The sequence below is a fragment of the Oryzias melastigma genome, linkage group LG2 (assembly GCF_002922805.2).
Source record: "Oryzias melastigma strain HK-1 linkage group LG2, ASM292280v2, whole genome shotgun sequence".
NCBI lineage: Eukaryota > Metazoa > Chordata > Actinopteri > Beloniformes > Adrianichthyidae > Oryzias > Oryzias melastigma.
Genome location: NC_050513.1, coordinates 19,181,239 through 19,196,143, shown reverse-complemented (window position 1 = coordinate 19,196,143; position 14,905 = coordinate 19,181,239). Strand labels below are relative to the sequence as shown.

Sequence of the window (14,905 nt, the reverse complement as noted above, 5' to 3'; positions counted from 1 at the left end):
ACCGAGGGTTCAATGGAAGTGTATTCTTAGAAACAGGAAGCTTGCGATCCGTCCACCGCTCCAGGTTTCAGCCCAGATAAACAACAGGCGGTGGACGGTGTTGCAATGGCCGCGTGATTTCAGTTTCGGAAACCCGTGCCACCGCCATCCTCACAGGAAGCAGCGCCAGCTGTCACACCGATGAAGCAGGACAAAGGTGAAAACGGGGGACAGCACCGCCCCAAACGGATGGAGACCATAAGAGTGGATGGGAGAGTCACCTTGTAATGACAGTCGCCGCAGATGTTTGGGTTGCAGATGTGTTGGAGAGAAGCCACACGTTTCGTCTGCGTCCTCTTGAAGCGACAGATATAGATAGGCGTGTTCCTGAGGGATTTCCTAACTGTACCTGCTTCTTGGATGCATATAGATTCCTGCTGAAGAGCAAACCCACCCTGCTTTGTGTAGAAACGCTCCTCATTACGCTGGCAAACAACGTCTTGGGTCGGAGAAGGAAGTCCCACCCTAAATGACCATAAATCCATCGGAGAGACAATGAAGACAGCGTGTCTCACGGGGGATCGGCCAAAGACCAAAAAAATCAGCATCTTAGTTTATCTTTTATTAAGTGTGTTTACGAAAATTGTATCGGAAAATTCCAAGACAACGATGATCATTTAGATGGGGTTTAAATAGTTTGAAGCTTGTTAGAGATTTCCCTACTTATAGTTTTGCTTTGTCATGATCAAAGTTTTGCAATTTTACTGAAAACTTTCCAAAAATTTGTCATAAACCAACATTTTGTTTAGGAAAGTCTGTTTTTTCCCTATCCCCAGTCCAGTAAAGCCATTACTTAGACGAGACTAGCGTCTAAAGAAGTACAAAAATCAAAAAAATCTTATATTCCGTATATAAATGGTAGCAATTTTTTTCGTACATAAAAAATATTGTTAATATGTTTTTAATCGTACTAATAAGAAGATGACAACAAGTAATCTGTACTCTGTTTCAGTACAAAGGTAGTTTAAACAAAACTGCTAAATCATACCGCTAGCTACGTTAGCTTATCGCGCCTACGTCATAAAATATGTTAAAAGAATTGCGTAAGTCACTTATTTTCTACTCTACATCTTACTGATATTGTTTTGTTTTGTCCAAACACTTTTTGAGTTTTTAAATTTGTAACAAAAATAAAAAAGTGACACGTTTGGCCTAGCAACAGTGTTTTGATTGGCTAATAAAACTGACAAAAATTAGTCGAGACTTGACCAATCAGAATGGGATTATTTAGACTTTGTACTTGAATGAAAGTCTATCGAGAACAGAGGCAGCCATAAAGAATTAAGTCTGCTTTTGTTCATATAGAAGTGGGATAAATGCAATGACGAGGCGGTTTAAGCTAGCAGGTGTTAGCTTAATGCATCAGTAACTGTATCTTATGTTAAAAAGGTTTGAATAAAAGAAAAAAAAAAGCTTAAAAAACATTTTTATTAAAAGACAGCAGTTGTTTGCTAATGTCCACTTTTTACCAACACCACATTTATGCTAGCAGGTGTTAGCTAAACACAACAGCAGCTGGATCCGGTGCTGAAAAAGTCTTATTAAGTTAAAAATTAACTACTGTAAATAGGCTTAACAGAGGTTTTCATCAAAAGCCAACATTCGTTTGCTAATGTCCACTTTCTACCAAAACCAGTTATGCCAGCAGCTGTTAGCTTAACATATCAGCAACTGCATCCTATGTTGAAAACGTTTGAATGAAAGATAAAAAATAAGCTTAAAAAAAATGTTCACTTTCTTACAAAACCACAGTTATGCTAGCCAATGTTAGCTTAACATAACATTAGCTGCATATTTTCTTTAAAAAAAGTTTGATTGAAAAAGAATTAGCTTAAAATACATTTTTATTAAAAGACAAGTTGCTTGCTAATGTCCACCGAAAGAAATTTAAGCTAGCAGGTGTTAGCTTAACATATCATGAATTGCACCTTATCTTAGGCATCAACTGCATCTTATCTTTAAAGAAGTTTAAATAAAAGAATAAAAAACACCTAAATAAGGTCCCATGAAGTTTTATTAAAAGAAAACAGTTAAAAAAACCAAAACCCTGTTTATGCTAGTAGGTGTTAGCTTAACACAACAGTAGCTGTATCTTGTGTTGAAAAAGTCTCTTAAAGCAATAAAGGGAACATTTTAAAGGAGCTTGAAAGAAGTTTTTATTTAAAGACAGCAAAGACAGTGTTTTTTCCCTAAATTTTCCACGTTAGCTTAACTTTCAAAGGGTTCATTAGCCTACTTGTGCTAATAATTATTAATAAATATGTTGAAAAGGATATGACAGTTTTTAGCACAAACTACCCGAAATGTTTATTTACATTATTTACCTTCTGGAAAAAAAATGTGTAAAATAACAAAAAAAAAAATTACATTTTTTTTTTACAAACATTAGCAACAATGTTGCTAGCGCTAGGTCCCATTTCTAGGATGTAGGCTAGCACTTAGCGTTTCCCTTTTTGGTCATAACGTTTAACGCTATAATCAAACAGGCACTTTATATATAGTGTTTTAATCACAATGTAAACCGTTATATGCATTATTATTGTATTTAAAACGCATATTATTAATACTGTAGAAAAAAAGGATTATTTTATTTTTTAATCCGTGAAAATCTTTGCAACGCGAAGAACTAGCAACATTTTGTAGCTTGGAATGCAGGCGATAAAAAGGTAATTTAGTCCCAATTTGATTTAATTCCTAAAGCAAATAAATTAGAATTGATGGAATTGTGTATTAAGCTAGCTTTTGCCACCATTTTATTTTAGGATAAAAAATGTAACAACTAGTTTATGTGTTTCCGTTAGTAACGTAGTACAGGTAAAAGTCTGAAAAACCTTTAAAGAATAAAATAAAATAATATAATGTACAAAATAATACAATTATTTTTATACATATTTACACAATCAATTAGATATATTTACATGCAAACCAGAATCATTTTTGTTTTTCCAGCATTGGGAATAAAAAAAAAATAAAAAAAATGTAGAAAAAATTAAGAAAGATTCTACTCCATTTATGCTAATGTTGCGCTAGCATACAAATGTTTGACATTTGTATGAATGTTTGGCACTAAAGCAATTTTATTTAAGAATAATATTTTTTTCCTCATTATTAATTATTTTATTTTACTTTTTGTCAAGCCAAAGTGGGAATTTAAAAAGAAAAAAAAAAATTTTTGGGTTTAAAAGCTTTTTTTTTGTTCAGTTTCATTAAGTCAGCCATTCTTTTGACACAAAAATGTATTCAACCAACATGTCAGTGACGTACAAGAGAGACAAAAACAACATAAATACGAACGACACAGAAAAAGCTCAAAAGTCTCCACTAAAATCCTCCAGTTCCTCAAAGTCCTCAGTGTCCAACCACACTCAGATCCTCCTTCAACAGTAGTAGATAAAATAAAGACGTCCTTGGTTTCATACCGACTCTTCAAACAGTGGATTATGATCGTGTTTACGTCGACGTTTCTCAAAGCTCAGCGATCCTTAAAAGTGTCAGGAGGCGCCCGCCGTCCGCCCCTTCACACAAACGGGCTATCCGAGCGGAAAATGTCTGAGTAGCTCTTGCCGTTTACGTGCTCGGTGTGGCTCTCGATGCTGTAGCAGCGGTGGACCTCGGTGAGCGACGACGCCACGTAGGAGGCCGAGCGGAAGATGTCGGCGTTGGCGAACGTCCCGGCGAACTGCATCCGCTGCAGATTCCAGTGTCTCCGGAGGACGGTCTGGACCTGGGAAAAAAACGAGTTCCATTCATTATTTTGGGATTTTTTATAAAGTTTATTTAAATTAAACGCTTTTTATGCAGTTACACTCATAAAAGTGAGGAATAAATTGATTTAGAGTCTAATTCAGTGGTAAAAAAGGCAATAAAACTATTTAATTTGTTATTTCTATACATACAAAAATGAGTAAAAAAATTTAAATTGATCAAAAATGCTTAATAAAATTATATAAAACTTCCTAAAACTAAAAAATACAGAAAAATAATTAAAGTTTTGAAAATTCTATTAATATTTTAACTGTGGTTTAAAAACATTCACTGAGAAATACAAATAAAGGCATATAAATCTGACTTTTTTTCAGCAAATGAAATGAAAAAATTAAAACAAATGAAAAATAATCTAATTTACTTTATTTTTAAACTGCCCCAAATTTTTTACATCTTCAAACACCTAAAAAAATGATATTGTTGTCTGTAGAAATTAAAATAATAATTTAATTTCAAGAAATCTTTTTTTTGCTTTAAACTTTATTTTTTTAATGATTTGATTTTGACAGCAAATAAATCTTAAATTTCTTTATAATTTATATATATATATATATATATGTATGTTTATATCATAGTTTTAGACCTTTTTAAGAAATTTAGAACAAGAGGAGAGATCACATGACTATTAGCATTAGCATACTATTTTTGCTAAATGCTAAACCCAATGAGTTAGAGTTAAAAGTTCAGAAACAGAGTTTTTAGATTGCTAAGACAATTTTACAACTAGATAGTTAGAAGTTTTAACAAAAAAACTAACATTAAAAAATAAACAAAAAATGTTAATTTTAAACAATAAGATAATGCATGAAATTGATAGCATGTTAGCTAACTGCTAAATCTAATAAGTCAGAGTTAAAAGGAGAAAAGATCAGGAAAAAAAAAATATTTTTAGACAGAGATTTTTAATAGTCAAATAAGAAATTTAGCAATAAATAACATCAAGATTTTTACAACATAACCAATAAAAAAATTAAATCCAGAAGCGATCACAAAAATAATATCGTTAGCAGCCCAGAATGGCTACATCATAAGAAAATAGATGAGCTTTTTTATTGTCTAAGCTTATACTTTATAACATCGAGAGCTTATAAAAAACATTAACATTTGACTAAAAATATTAACATGATGTAATTTGATGATTGAAGGGACTGCTAGCATGTTAGCTAACTTCTAAATCTTGATAATTTAGAATCAAAAGGTTGAAGTATGAGGAATAAAACCAAAAACAGTAAAATTATTGCTATAGAATGAGCTTTTAGTTAATGTAAAGATTTTTACAACACAATAAAAATTAAAGTTTGACCAAAAATTATAAATCTGGAATGGATCATGAGAATGTTAGCATTAGCATCAGATAAAGTCTGAGTTAAAAGTACAAAATAAATAATAAAAACAAGTTTTTGGATTGTCTAAACAATCTTGGAACTTGATAATACAAAGATTTACAAAAAAAAAATCCACAATAAAGTTAGACTGAAAATATTAATTTGATACTGGGTGGTGTACAAAAACGATAGCATGTTAGCTAACTTCTAAATCTTAATAATTCAGAGTCAAAAGGCCAGAATATAATGAACTTAACAATAACACTAATGTTAGACTGAACTGTTAGATAATGTCAAGATGTTTATAGCACAAACAAAAATAAAGTTTGATGAAAAATATAATAACTCCAGAATGGATGATTAGAATGTTAGCGTTAGCATCCCAAAACTGCTATATCCTAATAAGTCAGAGTTACAAGTACAAAATTTAAAAAAAATCAATTTGGATTGTCTAAACAATATTAGAACTTGATAATACAAAGATGTACAAAAAAAAATCCACAATAAAGAAATTATTAATTTAACTAGATAATATATGAGAATGCTAGCATGCTAGCTAACTGCTAAATATTCATAACCGAGACTTAATAGGTCAGAATATTAGGGAATAAAACAATTTAGATAATCAAAGACTTTTAACAACATAAACAATAATATTAAACTCAGAATGGGTGATAAGAGTGTTAGCGTTAGCATCCCATAAGTGCTAAATGCTAAATTTGAACACATTTGAATTAATGCTTCAGCATAAAGAGCAAATAACAACAGAGGCTAACAATATTTTTAGACGGAGCTTTTAAATAGTTTGGAAATTTGTTCACTGATTGGATTAAAATTCTATTTTACAAGTGGATCTGTTAGATCAAAGACAAGTTTTTTAAGTCTTTTCTCACCTCTCCATTGAAGAAGCAGAATATCGTAGAAACCAAAAGACCCTGTGGTTGAGACAAAAGAAAACCCGTTTGATAGAGTTATGCATTAGAGTTTAGCTGTAGTGGTGTCCGTGCACTGACCTGGTGGTGCATGAGGATGTTCATGATGTACAGGTAGATCTCAGCTATCCAGTGGTCGTGGGGCTTGTAGGCCAACAGGACGTACTGGATGCCGAGCAGAGGGATGAGGATGAGCGTGGCCCTCACTGCTCGCATGTACAGGCTGGACTCCGCCTGGTGCGTCACTCGGAGCTTGGTGATGAGGATCCGGACGATGTTCAGCAGGAAGAAAAAGTTCACCTGAGAAAATACATAGAAACCCATTTTGATTTCAAGCTCCACTTTCTAGAACCTGCATAGTATAGAAAGAGTCCAAAGGTTTTAGCCTTTTAGCTACATGGAGGCATTGACTGTATATCTCATATCCAACCATTGAGTGGGCGACACAGATAATGTTTAGAGAGTAGGTTGGGTTTATTATGAAGAGAAAAACCTCTGTAATCATGTCTCCATGTCTGGGTTCATGAGGTCATTCAGAGTCTCTCACAGGACACTGAGCCTCACCCTCTACTGCATCTGACAGGCTGCTTTCAGCGGTACTTCCCTCTCTCTGTGACCCAGTTTGACGACTTGCTGTCCCGCATTGGTTGAAGGTTCCCAATTTAAAAAAATGGACCAGTTGGGGCGGGGCTACTTTTGTCACATGATGAAACACGTTGAGTGACGGAACGTTGTCACAACAATAGGAAGCACCAAACCAGCACCAACATTTCCAAGTAGATGTCATAGCTTCCTCTCTCAAACATCAAATGGTTTGTATGTATGACAAACCAAAACCAAACAAAAAAAGTAGTTTTTGCAGTAGTGATACTACTATGACCCAAATCTAAGCAGTTGGTCCAGACCCCCCATGAGCCACGACGGTCCAACTATGAGTGTAAACGCTGACTTGAATTGACTGGACCATTCTGAACCGGACCGAACTGGACTGTCATTAGAAACCAGGCCTAAAAGACTAGATTAGCTACGTTAAAGGTGTGAACCCTAGAGTCACCGTGGTCCACTTAATACTAGGGTTGTGTAGTGACAAGAATCTGACGGTACAGTAAATATTGCAACACATATCGCAATGAAAGTATGGCAATACACATATCACAATACACGTATCGTGATACACACATCGTTATACACATACCGGGATACATGTATCGCACTACAAAAATCGTGACACACATATCACAATACACGTATCGTGATACACATATCGTGATACACAAACCGGGATACATGTATCGCAATACAAAAATTGTGATACACATATCATAATACATGTATGTCGTGTCCAGTTAATACTAAGGGTGTGTATCGACAAGAATCTGACAAAACTGTACATATTGCGACACACATATCGCAATACACGTATTGTGAAAGACATATCGCAATACACTTATCGCAATTCACATATTGCAACACACATATCACAATACACAAATTGTGATACACATATTCTGATACATGTATGTTGTGGTCCAATTAATACTAGGGGTGTGTAGTGACAAAAATCTGACTATACTGTACATATTGCGACACACATATCGCAATGAAAGTATTGCAATATAAGTATTGTGATACATGTATCGCAATACACATATCGCAATACACATATTGTGAAACACGTTTCATGATACTCATATCCCGACACACATATGGCGATACACGTATACACTGATATGTGATATGCAATATGTGTGTCGCGGTACGTGTATCACGATATGTGTATCATGATTTGTGTACTGCAATACGTGTATCACGACATATGTGTCGCAATATGTGTATCGCGATACACATATTGTGACACACGTATCCGGACACACGTGTCGCGAAAAAACGTATCTCAATAAACATATTGCGACACACATGTCGTGATACACGTATCGCAGTACACAAATCATGATACACATGTCGTGATGGATGTATTGCAATATGATGCATATTGTAATTTATCCCAAAACTGTACCAGAACATTTTTTTTTTTCTGAAGAAGTATGACTTGTAAGAAAACTAAGTCATACTAAGTAGTACATATTTGAAAAAAAAAAATCTCAAGGGAGACTGAACCAATGAGACTGAAAATTGAACAGAGGCTAGTTCTCGCGAGATCTTGTGGTTCTGGTGCGCTGTAGAGCTGCTTAAAGTGTGCTGTGCTGGCAAATGGTGGTCGGGGTTTGGGTGGAAAACAAAACGCTGATGGACGCTCATAAATAATTATTAAATATCACCTTGTCAGCATTTTAAATCAATACAAGTATCGCCAAATAAAATATCGCGATATATATCACAACATTGATTTTTTAAATGTGTAAATCCATATATGAAGGACCCAAGTAAGATATTTTGTTACCACATGTCAGTGTTGGTGTTACACAACCCCAACAAACGTATGGTCAAACCAGCGCCAAAAGTATCCAACCAAAGGGGTCACACATTAAAGTCCCTGAAGCCTCGTCTACCACTTACCACCAACGCAGCACAGATGGGAGCATGGATGATGTACAGCAGGGAAGTAGCCGGGCTGACCCAGCATCTGGAAACCACAGAAATGTGCCGACTCATCACAATCTGTCATCAATCTGGACAGAGATAAATGTGGTCGACCGTAGAGACTCACTTGTCGTTGTAGAAGCATTGGCGCGCTATGGAATAGATGACCGCGGGCACAAGTGGGAAACCTGCAAAAGCATGTTTGGAGTCGGTTTGTGAGACGTCTTAACGGCGACCGTGAACAGAGACGAGAGCGCCACCCACCCCAGCCGAGCAGGTAGTACCACAGGAGGTGCTGCTTCTCGGCGAACACCGCCACCACGATCAGGGTGTGCAGGTAGATTCCCTCGCAGAGCATCCAGAAGTAGTTGCAGCTCATGGTGTACATCTGGATGAAGGCGAGCAGCTTGCAGCTGGCCTGGAACGAGAACAGGAAGTGAGGCGCCGGGACTCGGCGTGGCGTCTACCGACGGCCCCATCGACTCACGGTGTCCTCCTTCTGAACCAAGAACCACGTCACGGTCACCACGGAGTTCAGCACGAAGGAGAAGAAGAGGTTCTTGTGGAGCGTTATCCTCTGGCAGCTCAGACTTCTGTGGGGAAACGTTTAAATGATCATTTCATCGTAACTGGAACCACAGGTTCACCGTTAATTTAACTTACTTAAAGTAGAAGAAGATTCCCAAAGATATGAGCAGAGACACCAGTGAGAGTCCGTGACCAATCATGATCAAGTAGAAGTGAGTCATTGCTGCCTGTTGAAAATAAAACATGAATCAACAACATAACAGCTTGAAAATGATTAATTTTTATTTTCTTACGGTTCCGTGATGTGTGACGTTAGATTTGCAATTCGTGAAGTCCGTCCACGTTCGATTGCCTTTCGGGTGGCGCCACCACTCTCCGCTTTCTGTGCAGATTTTGGTGGCCATTACTGTTCAAGGAGGTTAAAAATGTGGTTAGAAAATCGATAAAACACAGTTTTTTTCTTTCTCTTTTTTAAATTGGAAAGAAATGGGAACAGCAACAAGAAGAACTTTATTTTTTGAGCAACTACTAAATTGGACGTTCATCTCAATTTTTAGTTTCATGCATTAAAATGTGAAGTTTTCCCCTATAATCTTTAAAATTGTATTTTGAGAATAGCTTTTCAATTTTGACCAGTTTATTACACAAAAAAGACACAAACCTAGAAGCTAGCATATGATTTTGTGCTTAGAATACTAATCAAAAATAATTCAAACATATTTCTTATTAATGTTTGCCCTTAGTTTTGTTTGATTTGTTTTGGTACTTCAGTTTTGACAAATTGTTAGCTTAGCCTAGCATTAAAACCCTTTACTGTTAGCTTGTTTGAGCCTAAAAGTTTTTAGCCAAATCACTTTTTAAATGCAAAATGTATCATAAAAATAGCATAAAAACCCATAATCGCTAGCCTGCTCTGCTTTTTAAGATTGTTTTTCCTCGCAACAGATATTTTGTAAATCTGAAACTGTGAATGTTTTTAAGCTAATTCATTCTTTTCACGAACACACTTTTGTTTTTTAAATGTACTTTTATATTCTAAAAAAATGTAATCATAAATTAGCTAAGAAGATTACCGCAAAAAAACGTACAAACCGAAAGTTTCTTGTGATTATTTTTACGGAAGTTATTAGCCAAACCTAGCTTAAAAACTCTTTGCTAGCCTGCTCTGTTTTTTGATCTTCTTTTTTCCGCCATTGTCACAGTTTTTAATGAGAAAGTTTAAATTTTTTTCAGCTACTTCCTTCATTTATGTACATTCTAGGAATGTAATGCTAAGCTAGCTAGGAACAATTTTTAGTTCTCAGGTTTTAATGAAGGAGTTAGCCTACTCTAGCATAAAAGTTATTAGCTGCTAGCATAGTTGTTTTTAAGACAATTCTCCCTGCTATGGATGGTTGAACCTGAAAGTGTTAATATTTTTCAGTCATTTAATCTCAATACTATTTAAATGCTCTTTTCTGTTGCAAGTAATTTAATGTTAAGCTAGCTAAGAAACTTTAGCCAAAGACGTTTGAAAGGATTCCCAACCAAACACTCTTGTGACATTTTAAGAAAAGTTTTAAGGAAAAAGTTAGCCAAGCCGAGCATAAAAACCATTACCTGCTAGCTAAGTTGTTTTGTTTAAGCTTCTTATGCCTTCCAAAGACAGCTTTTTGAATCACAATGTTTTTCTTCTTGTACTTCATTCATTTAGCGTAAGTAATTTAATGCTAAGCTCACTAAGAACTATTTTTATGTTTTCAAGTAGAAGTTAGCCAGGAGTTATGCTAGCCGAGTCTAGCATAAAAGCTGTTAGCTGCTAGCTTAGTTGTTTTTATAATCTTCTTTTCTGAAAATGAACCTGAAAATGTTAATGTTTTTCAGCCTCTTAATTAATAAAATGTACATACTTTTTAAATGTACTTTTCTGTGGCTAAGCTAGCTAAGAAACTTTAGCCAAAAAAAGGTTGTTCACCATGTAATTTGGCTAAACTAAAAATTCTTGTGACATTTCAGAGCTCAGGTTTTAAGGTAGAAGTTAGCCTAGCCTAGCATAAAAACAATTAAATGCTAACTAGCAAAACCAGAATTTCTATCAATATTTTGGCATTCAGACTTGATGTAGTCCACTAATGAATGTACATAGGAACTAACCATCCACATACACAGTAGAAATGTCAGCAAAACCTTACATTTTGCAATGATGTCATCATGTTGACAAACCAGAAGTATATCATGCTTTGACCTTGAAAAAAAATATCTTATTTTGGAATTTATACTGTTTAGCAGCATCTCTATAAGAGCAGCACCAGCAGAAACTCACCTTGAGTGTCAAAGTCCTTGAAGTAGCCCGGACAGTTTTGTTCTATTTCTCCAGGTTCAGACTCGTCCCAACACAACCATCCGTCCCACGTTATGTTACACATCGGTCCCACTTCCAGAAGCAGAGCAGAGGGATCAGTGAGACCTACTGATATTGTTTTGATTTCTATTCAAAACTTAACAATATCATAAAAAAAATTCATCAAAAATATTTCCGTACTGTAGGGCGCACCAGATTATAAGTCAATGAATGGTCCAATTTCTATTTTCACAAAAGCAAAAAAAAATAAATAAATAAGAGTCAGAGAAAAGCCCCTTAGTCAGAGTTTTCTAACTGCGTTCTCAGTAATTTTAGAACTTCTTTGTTACACGTTATCCATGTTAGCATATTCACAATACCTATAACTCCTAAACTCGTTTGCAACACGTAAAGAGAAACAGACGGATAAAGCTAAAACAAATGTTACTGTGACTATGCTAACTTCCAACCAGTTTATTAATGTAAAAAGGACCACAGCCCAACAAAGCTACACATTAGCACGGTTACCGTTTTCACAGTACCTGTAACTCCCAACCTAGTTATTAACATGTGAAAACAGCGATACCAAAAAAAATAAAAAATTCTGCAACTACGCTAACACCCAACTTGTTAGCAATACGTAAAAATACAGACTATTATCGCTTAAACAAACGTTATGGAAACTCCGCTAACAACAAACTTGTTAGCAACACATAAAGATACAGACTAATACCGCTTAAATAAATGTTACTGCAACTACGCTAACACCCAGACAGGATGGTACCACTAAAACAAACTGTGAGTACGCTAACATCCAATGTTGTTAGCAACAAGTAAAAAAAACAGTTTGACAAAGCTACATGTTAGCCGTGTTAGCATATTCACAATTTCTTAAACTAGTAATCTTGTTTACAACACATAAAAAACCCGATACCGCTAAAACAAACATTACTGTGACTACGCTCATTACCATTTGATGCTAACTGTTTGTTAGCATCACCTAAAAACACAATCCGACAAAGCTACACGTTAGCTTCATTAGCATATTCAAAATACTTGCAGTTTCCAGCCTTGTTTGTAGCATTTTAAAAAAATCTGACTAATATCGCTAAAACAAATGTTACTGTGAGTACGCTAACTCCAAACCTGGCTAGTGACACGTAAGAAAAACACAGTCCGACAAAGCTACACGTTAGCCGTGTTAGCATATTCACAATACCTGTAACTCACTGTTGATTTCTTAAAAAATACCTAAGATGCAGTATTTATCAGAGTTGCTGCCGGCCCCACATACCATTACTCTTTCTTTTGGTGTTTGACTCCTTCAGAATCCTCTGGAAGCACTGGAACTGGGCCATGGAGATTTGTTTCTTCTCCCACTGCGGCTCATTAAAATGTGAGAGGGTCTCCTGAGACGTCGCCTCCACCAACTAATGGGTTAAAAAGTTGACAAAAAATAAAAAATAAAAAAAAGAAAAAGTCAATATGCAAAAAAGGCAGTGGGTTAGAAATAGAAATTTAAACAAAACAAAACATATTTCACAGATTTTTGTTATTCAATTTGACATAGTTGAAATTACGATAGATTAAAATTTACATTTAAAACTCATTTAAATTTCTTGAGATCTGACAGTTACTGTTAAATAGATTAAAGGATATATTTATTTATTTTTTATTTATCTCTTACAAAACAAAAACTGATTCTGTCCTTTCCAGTCCTGTTACTTGAGGTCTTTCTTTAAACCACTGATACATGTACTGTAATCATCTGTTTGAACAAGTAATCCATATAAATACACTTTTCCAAACCCTTAAATAGTCAGAAAAATATCTCTCTACTCTAACCAAGACCAAAGAGCTATCAAAAGACACCCGGAACAAGACCATGTATCTATCAAAGGGCACCAGAAACCAGGCCAAGGAGTTGTCAAAGGAGACCACGGACAAGATCTCAAATCTGTTGAAGGAAACCAGAAACCGGGCCAAAGAGCTGTCAAAGGAGACCACGGACAAGATCTCAAATCTGTTGGAGGAAACCATAAATCAGACCTTAGATCTGTCGAAGGACACCAGAATCCAGACCAAAAGGCTGCTGAATGAGACCAAAACAAGACCTTAGATCTGTTGAAAGACACCAGAAACCAGAAAAAGAGCTATCATAGGACACCAGAGGCTAAACCATAGATCTGTCAAAGGACACCGGAATCTAGACCAAAGAGCTGTCAAATGAAAGCAGGTACAAGACCTTAGATCTGTCTAAGGACATCAGAAATCAAAACAAAAAGCTGTCATAGGACATCATGAACAAAACCTTAGATCTGCTTAAGGACACCTGGAACCAGACCAAAGAGAGGTCGAAGGAGACCAGGAACAAGATCTGTCAAAGAACACCAGAATCCAGCGCTAAGAGCTGTTGAAGGACAGCAGGGACAAGCTTATAGACCTAAACGAGACGGGGATGAACCAATCTTCAATAAGTGATCGACTTGATGAGAAAAGGTCAACTGTTGAAGCAGTTATTAGAAATTTGAAGAAATGAAAGAGAAGTGACAATCTCCCTCCACCTAGAGCTCCATTCAAGATCTCATCTGGTGCAATTACTGATGTAGAGAGGAAGCGGCTCAGAACTACAAGGGGAACCGATCAATGACCTGAAGAGAGCTGAGAACACAGGAACACAGTTACAAACATCGTTGTGGGTTCAAGTCTCTCTGTCCAAAACAACACACACAGGTCCGTCTCAAGTTCTAGAAAGAGTCCAAGAGGAGGATTAAGGAAGGTTGTGTGACTGGATGAGATTCAAATGGATCTTCCAGCAGAACAGTGATACCAAACACATTACCATGGAAACCAAAGAGCGAGTATGTAAAAAGCATTTTAGGGTTCTTGAGTGGTCTAGCCAGCCTCTGGACCTCAGTCCAAAAGAGAAATTGTGAGGGAGTCGGGGAAATCTCCAAAACATTGTAGCTCTCGAGAAGATCTGCATGGAAGAATGGACCAAAATATCAGCTATACTGTGTCCAAACCCTACAAGAAACCTTTGACCTCCATTGAGACTAGAGTTCCATTATGAAGTATTGAGATGAACTTTGATTATTGGCCAAATACTCTTGTATTTTCTGTACTGGTATACAAATACATTTAACAAAAATCAAACAAAGTGATTTCCTGGTGATAAACTATCATGGACAGAACCATTAGATGACCAAATCGTTCTTACAAATGAATCCAATTGACTCTAGCAGGTATCCTAAACTCTTTATTGATAGAAATTTAGGGATTCCAGTTTAAATCTTTAGCTTTTGAAAGACAAAACTGAAAACTTTAAAAAGTCAGTTTATAGACTAAATTTGTGATTTTTTTTAAATCTACGATGGGAAGAAACTACTGACCTTATCAAGGGTGCAGAGGACCAGGAGGTAGACGATGGAGCTCAGATCCATCTGTGCGCTGAA

General features: G+C 35.9%; 1 protein-coding gene across 1 annotated transcript; it reads right to left on the bottom strand.

Moving 5' to 3' along the window:
- Positions 1 to 3,214: 3,214 nt before the first annotated feature.
- Positions 3,215 to 14,899, bottom strand: calcrlb (calcitonin receptor-like b). The gene is made up of 12 exons (XM_024288907.2): positions 14,843 to 14,899; positions 12,745 to 12,880; positions 11,433 to 11,543; positions 9,424 to 9,536; positions 9,266 to 9,357; positions 9,090 to 9,195; positions 8,867 to 9,020; positions 8,730 to 8,790; positions 8,579 to 8,645; positions 6,143 to 6,361; positions 6,023 to 6,064; positions 3,215 to 3,763 (listed from the first exon to the last, which is right to left on the bottom strand). The coding sequence occupies exons 1-12, from the start codon at positions 14,891 to 14,893 to the stop codon at positions 3,557 to 3,559; spliced, it is 1,359 nt and encodes a 452-aa protein (XP_024144675.1). The 5' UTR covers positions 14,894 to 14,899; the 3' UTR covers positions 3,215 to 3,556.
- Positions 14,900 to 14,905: the final 6 nt, after the last annotated feature.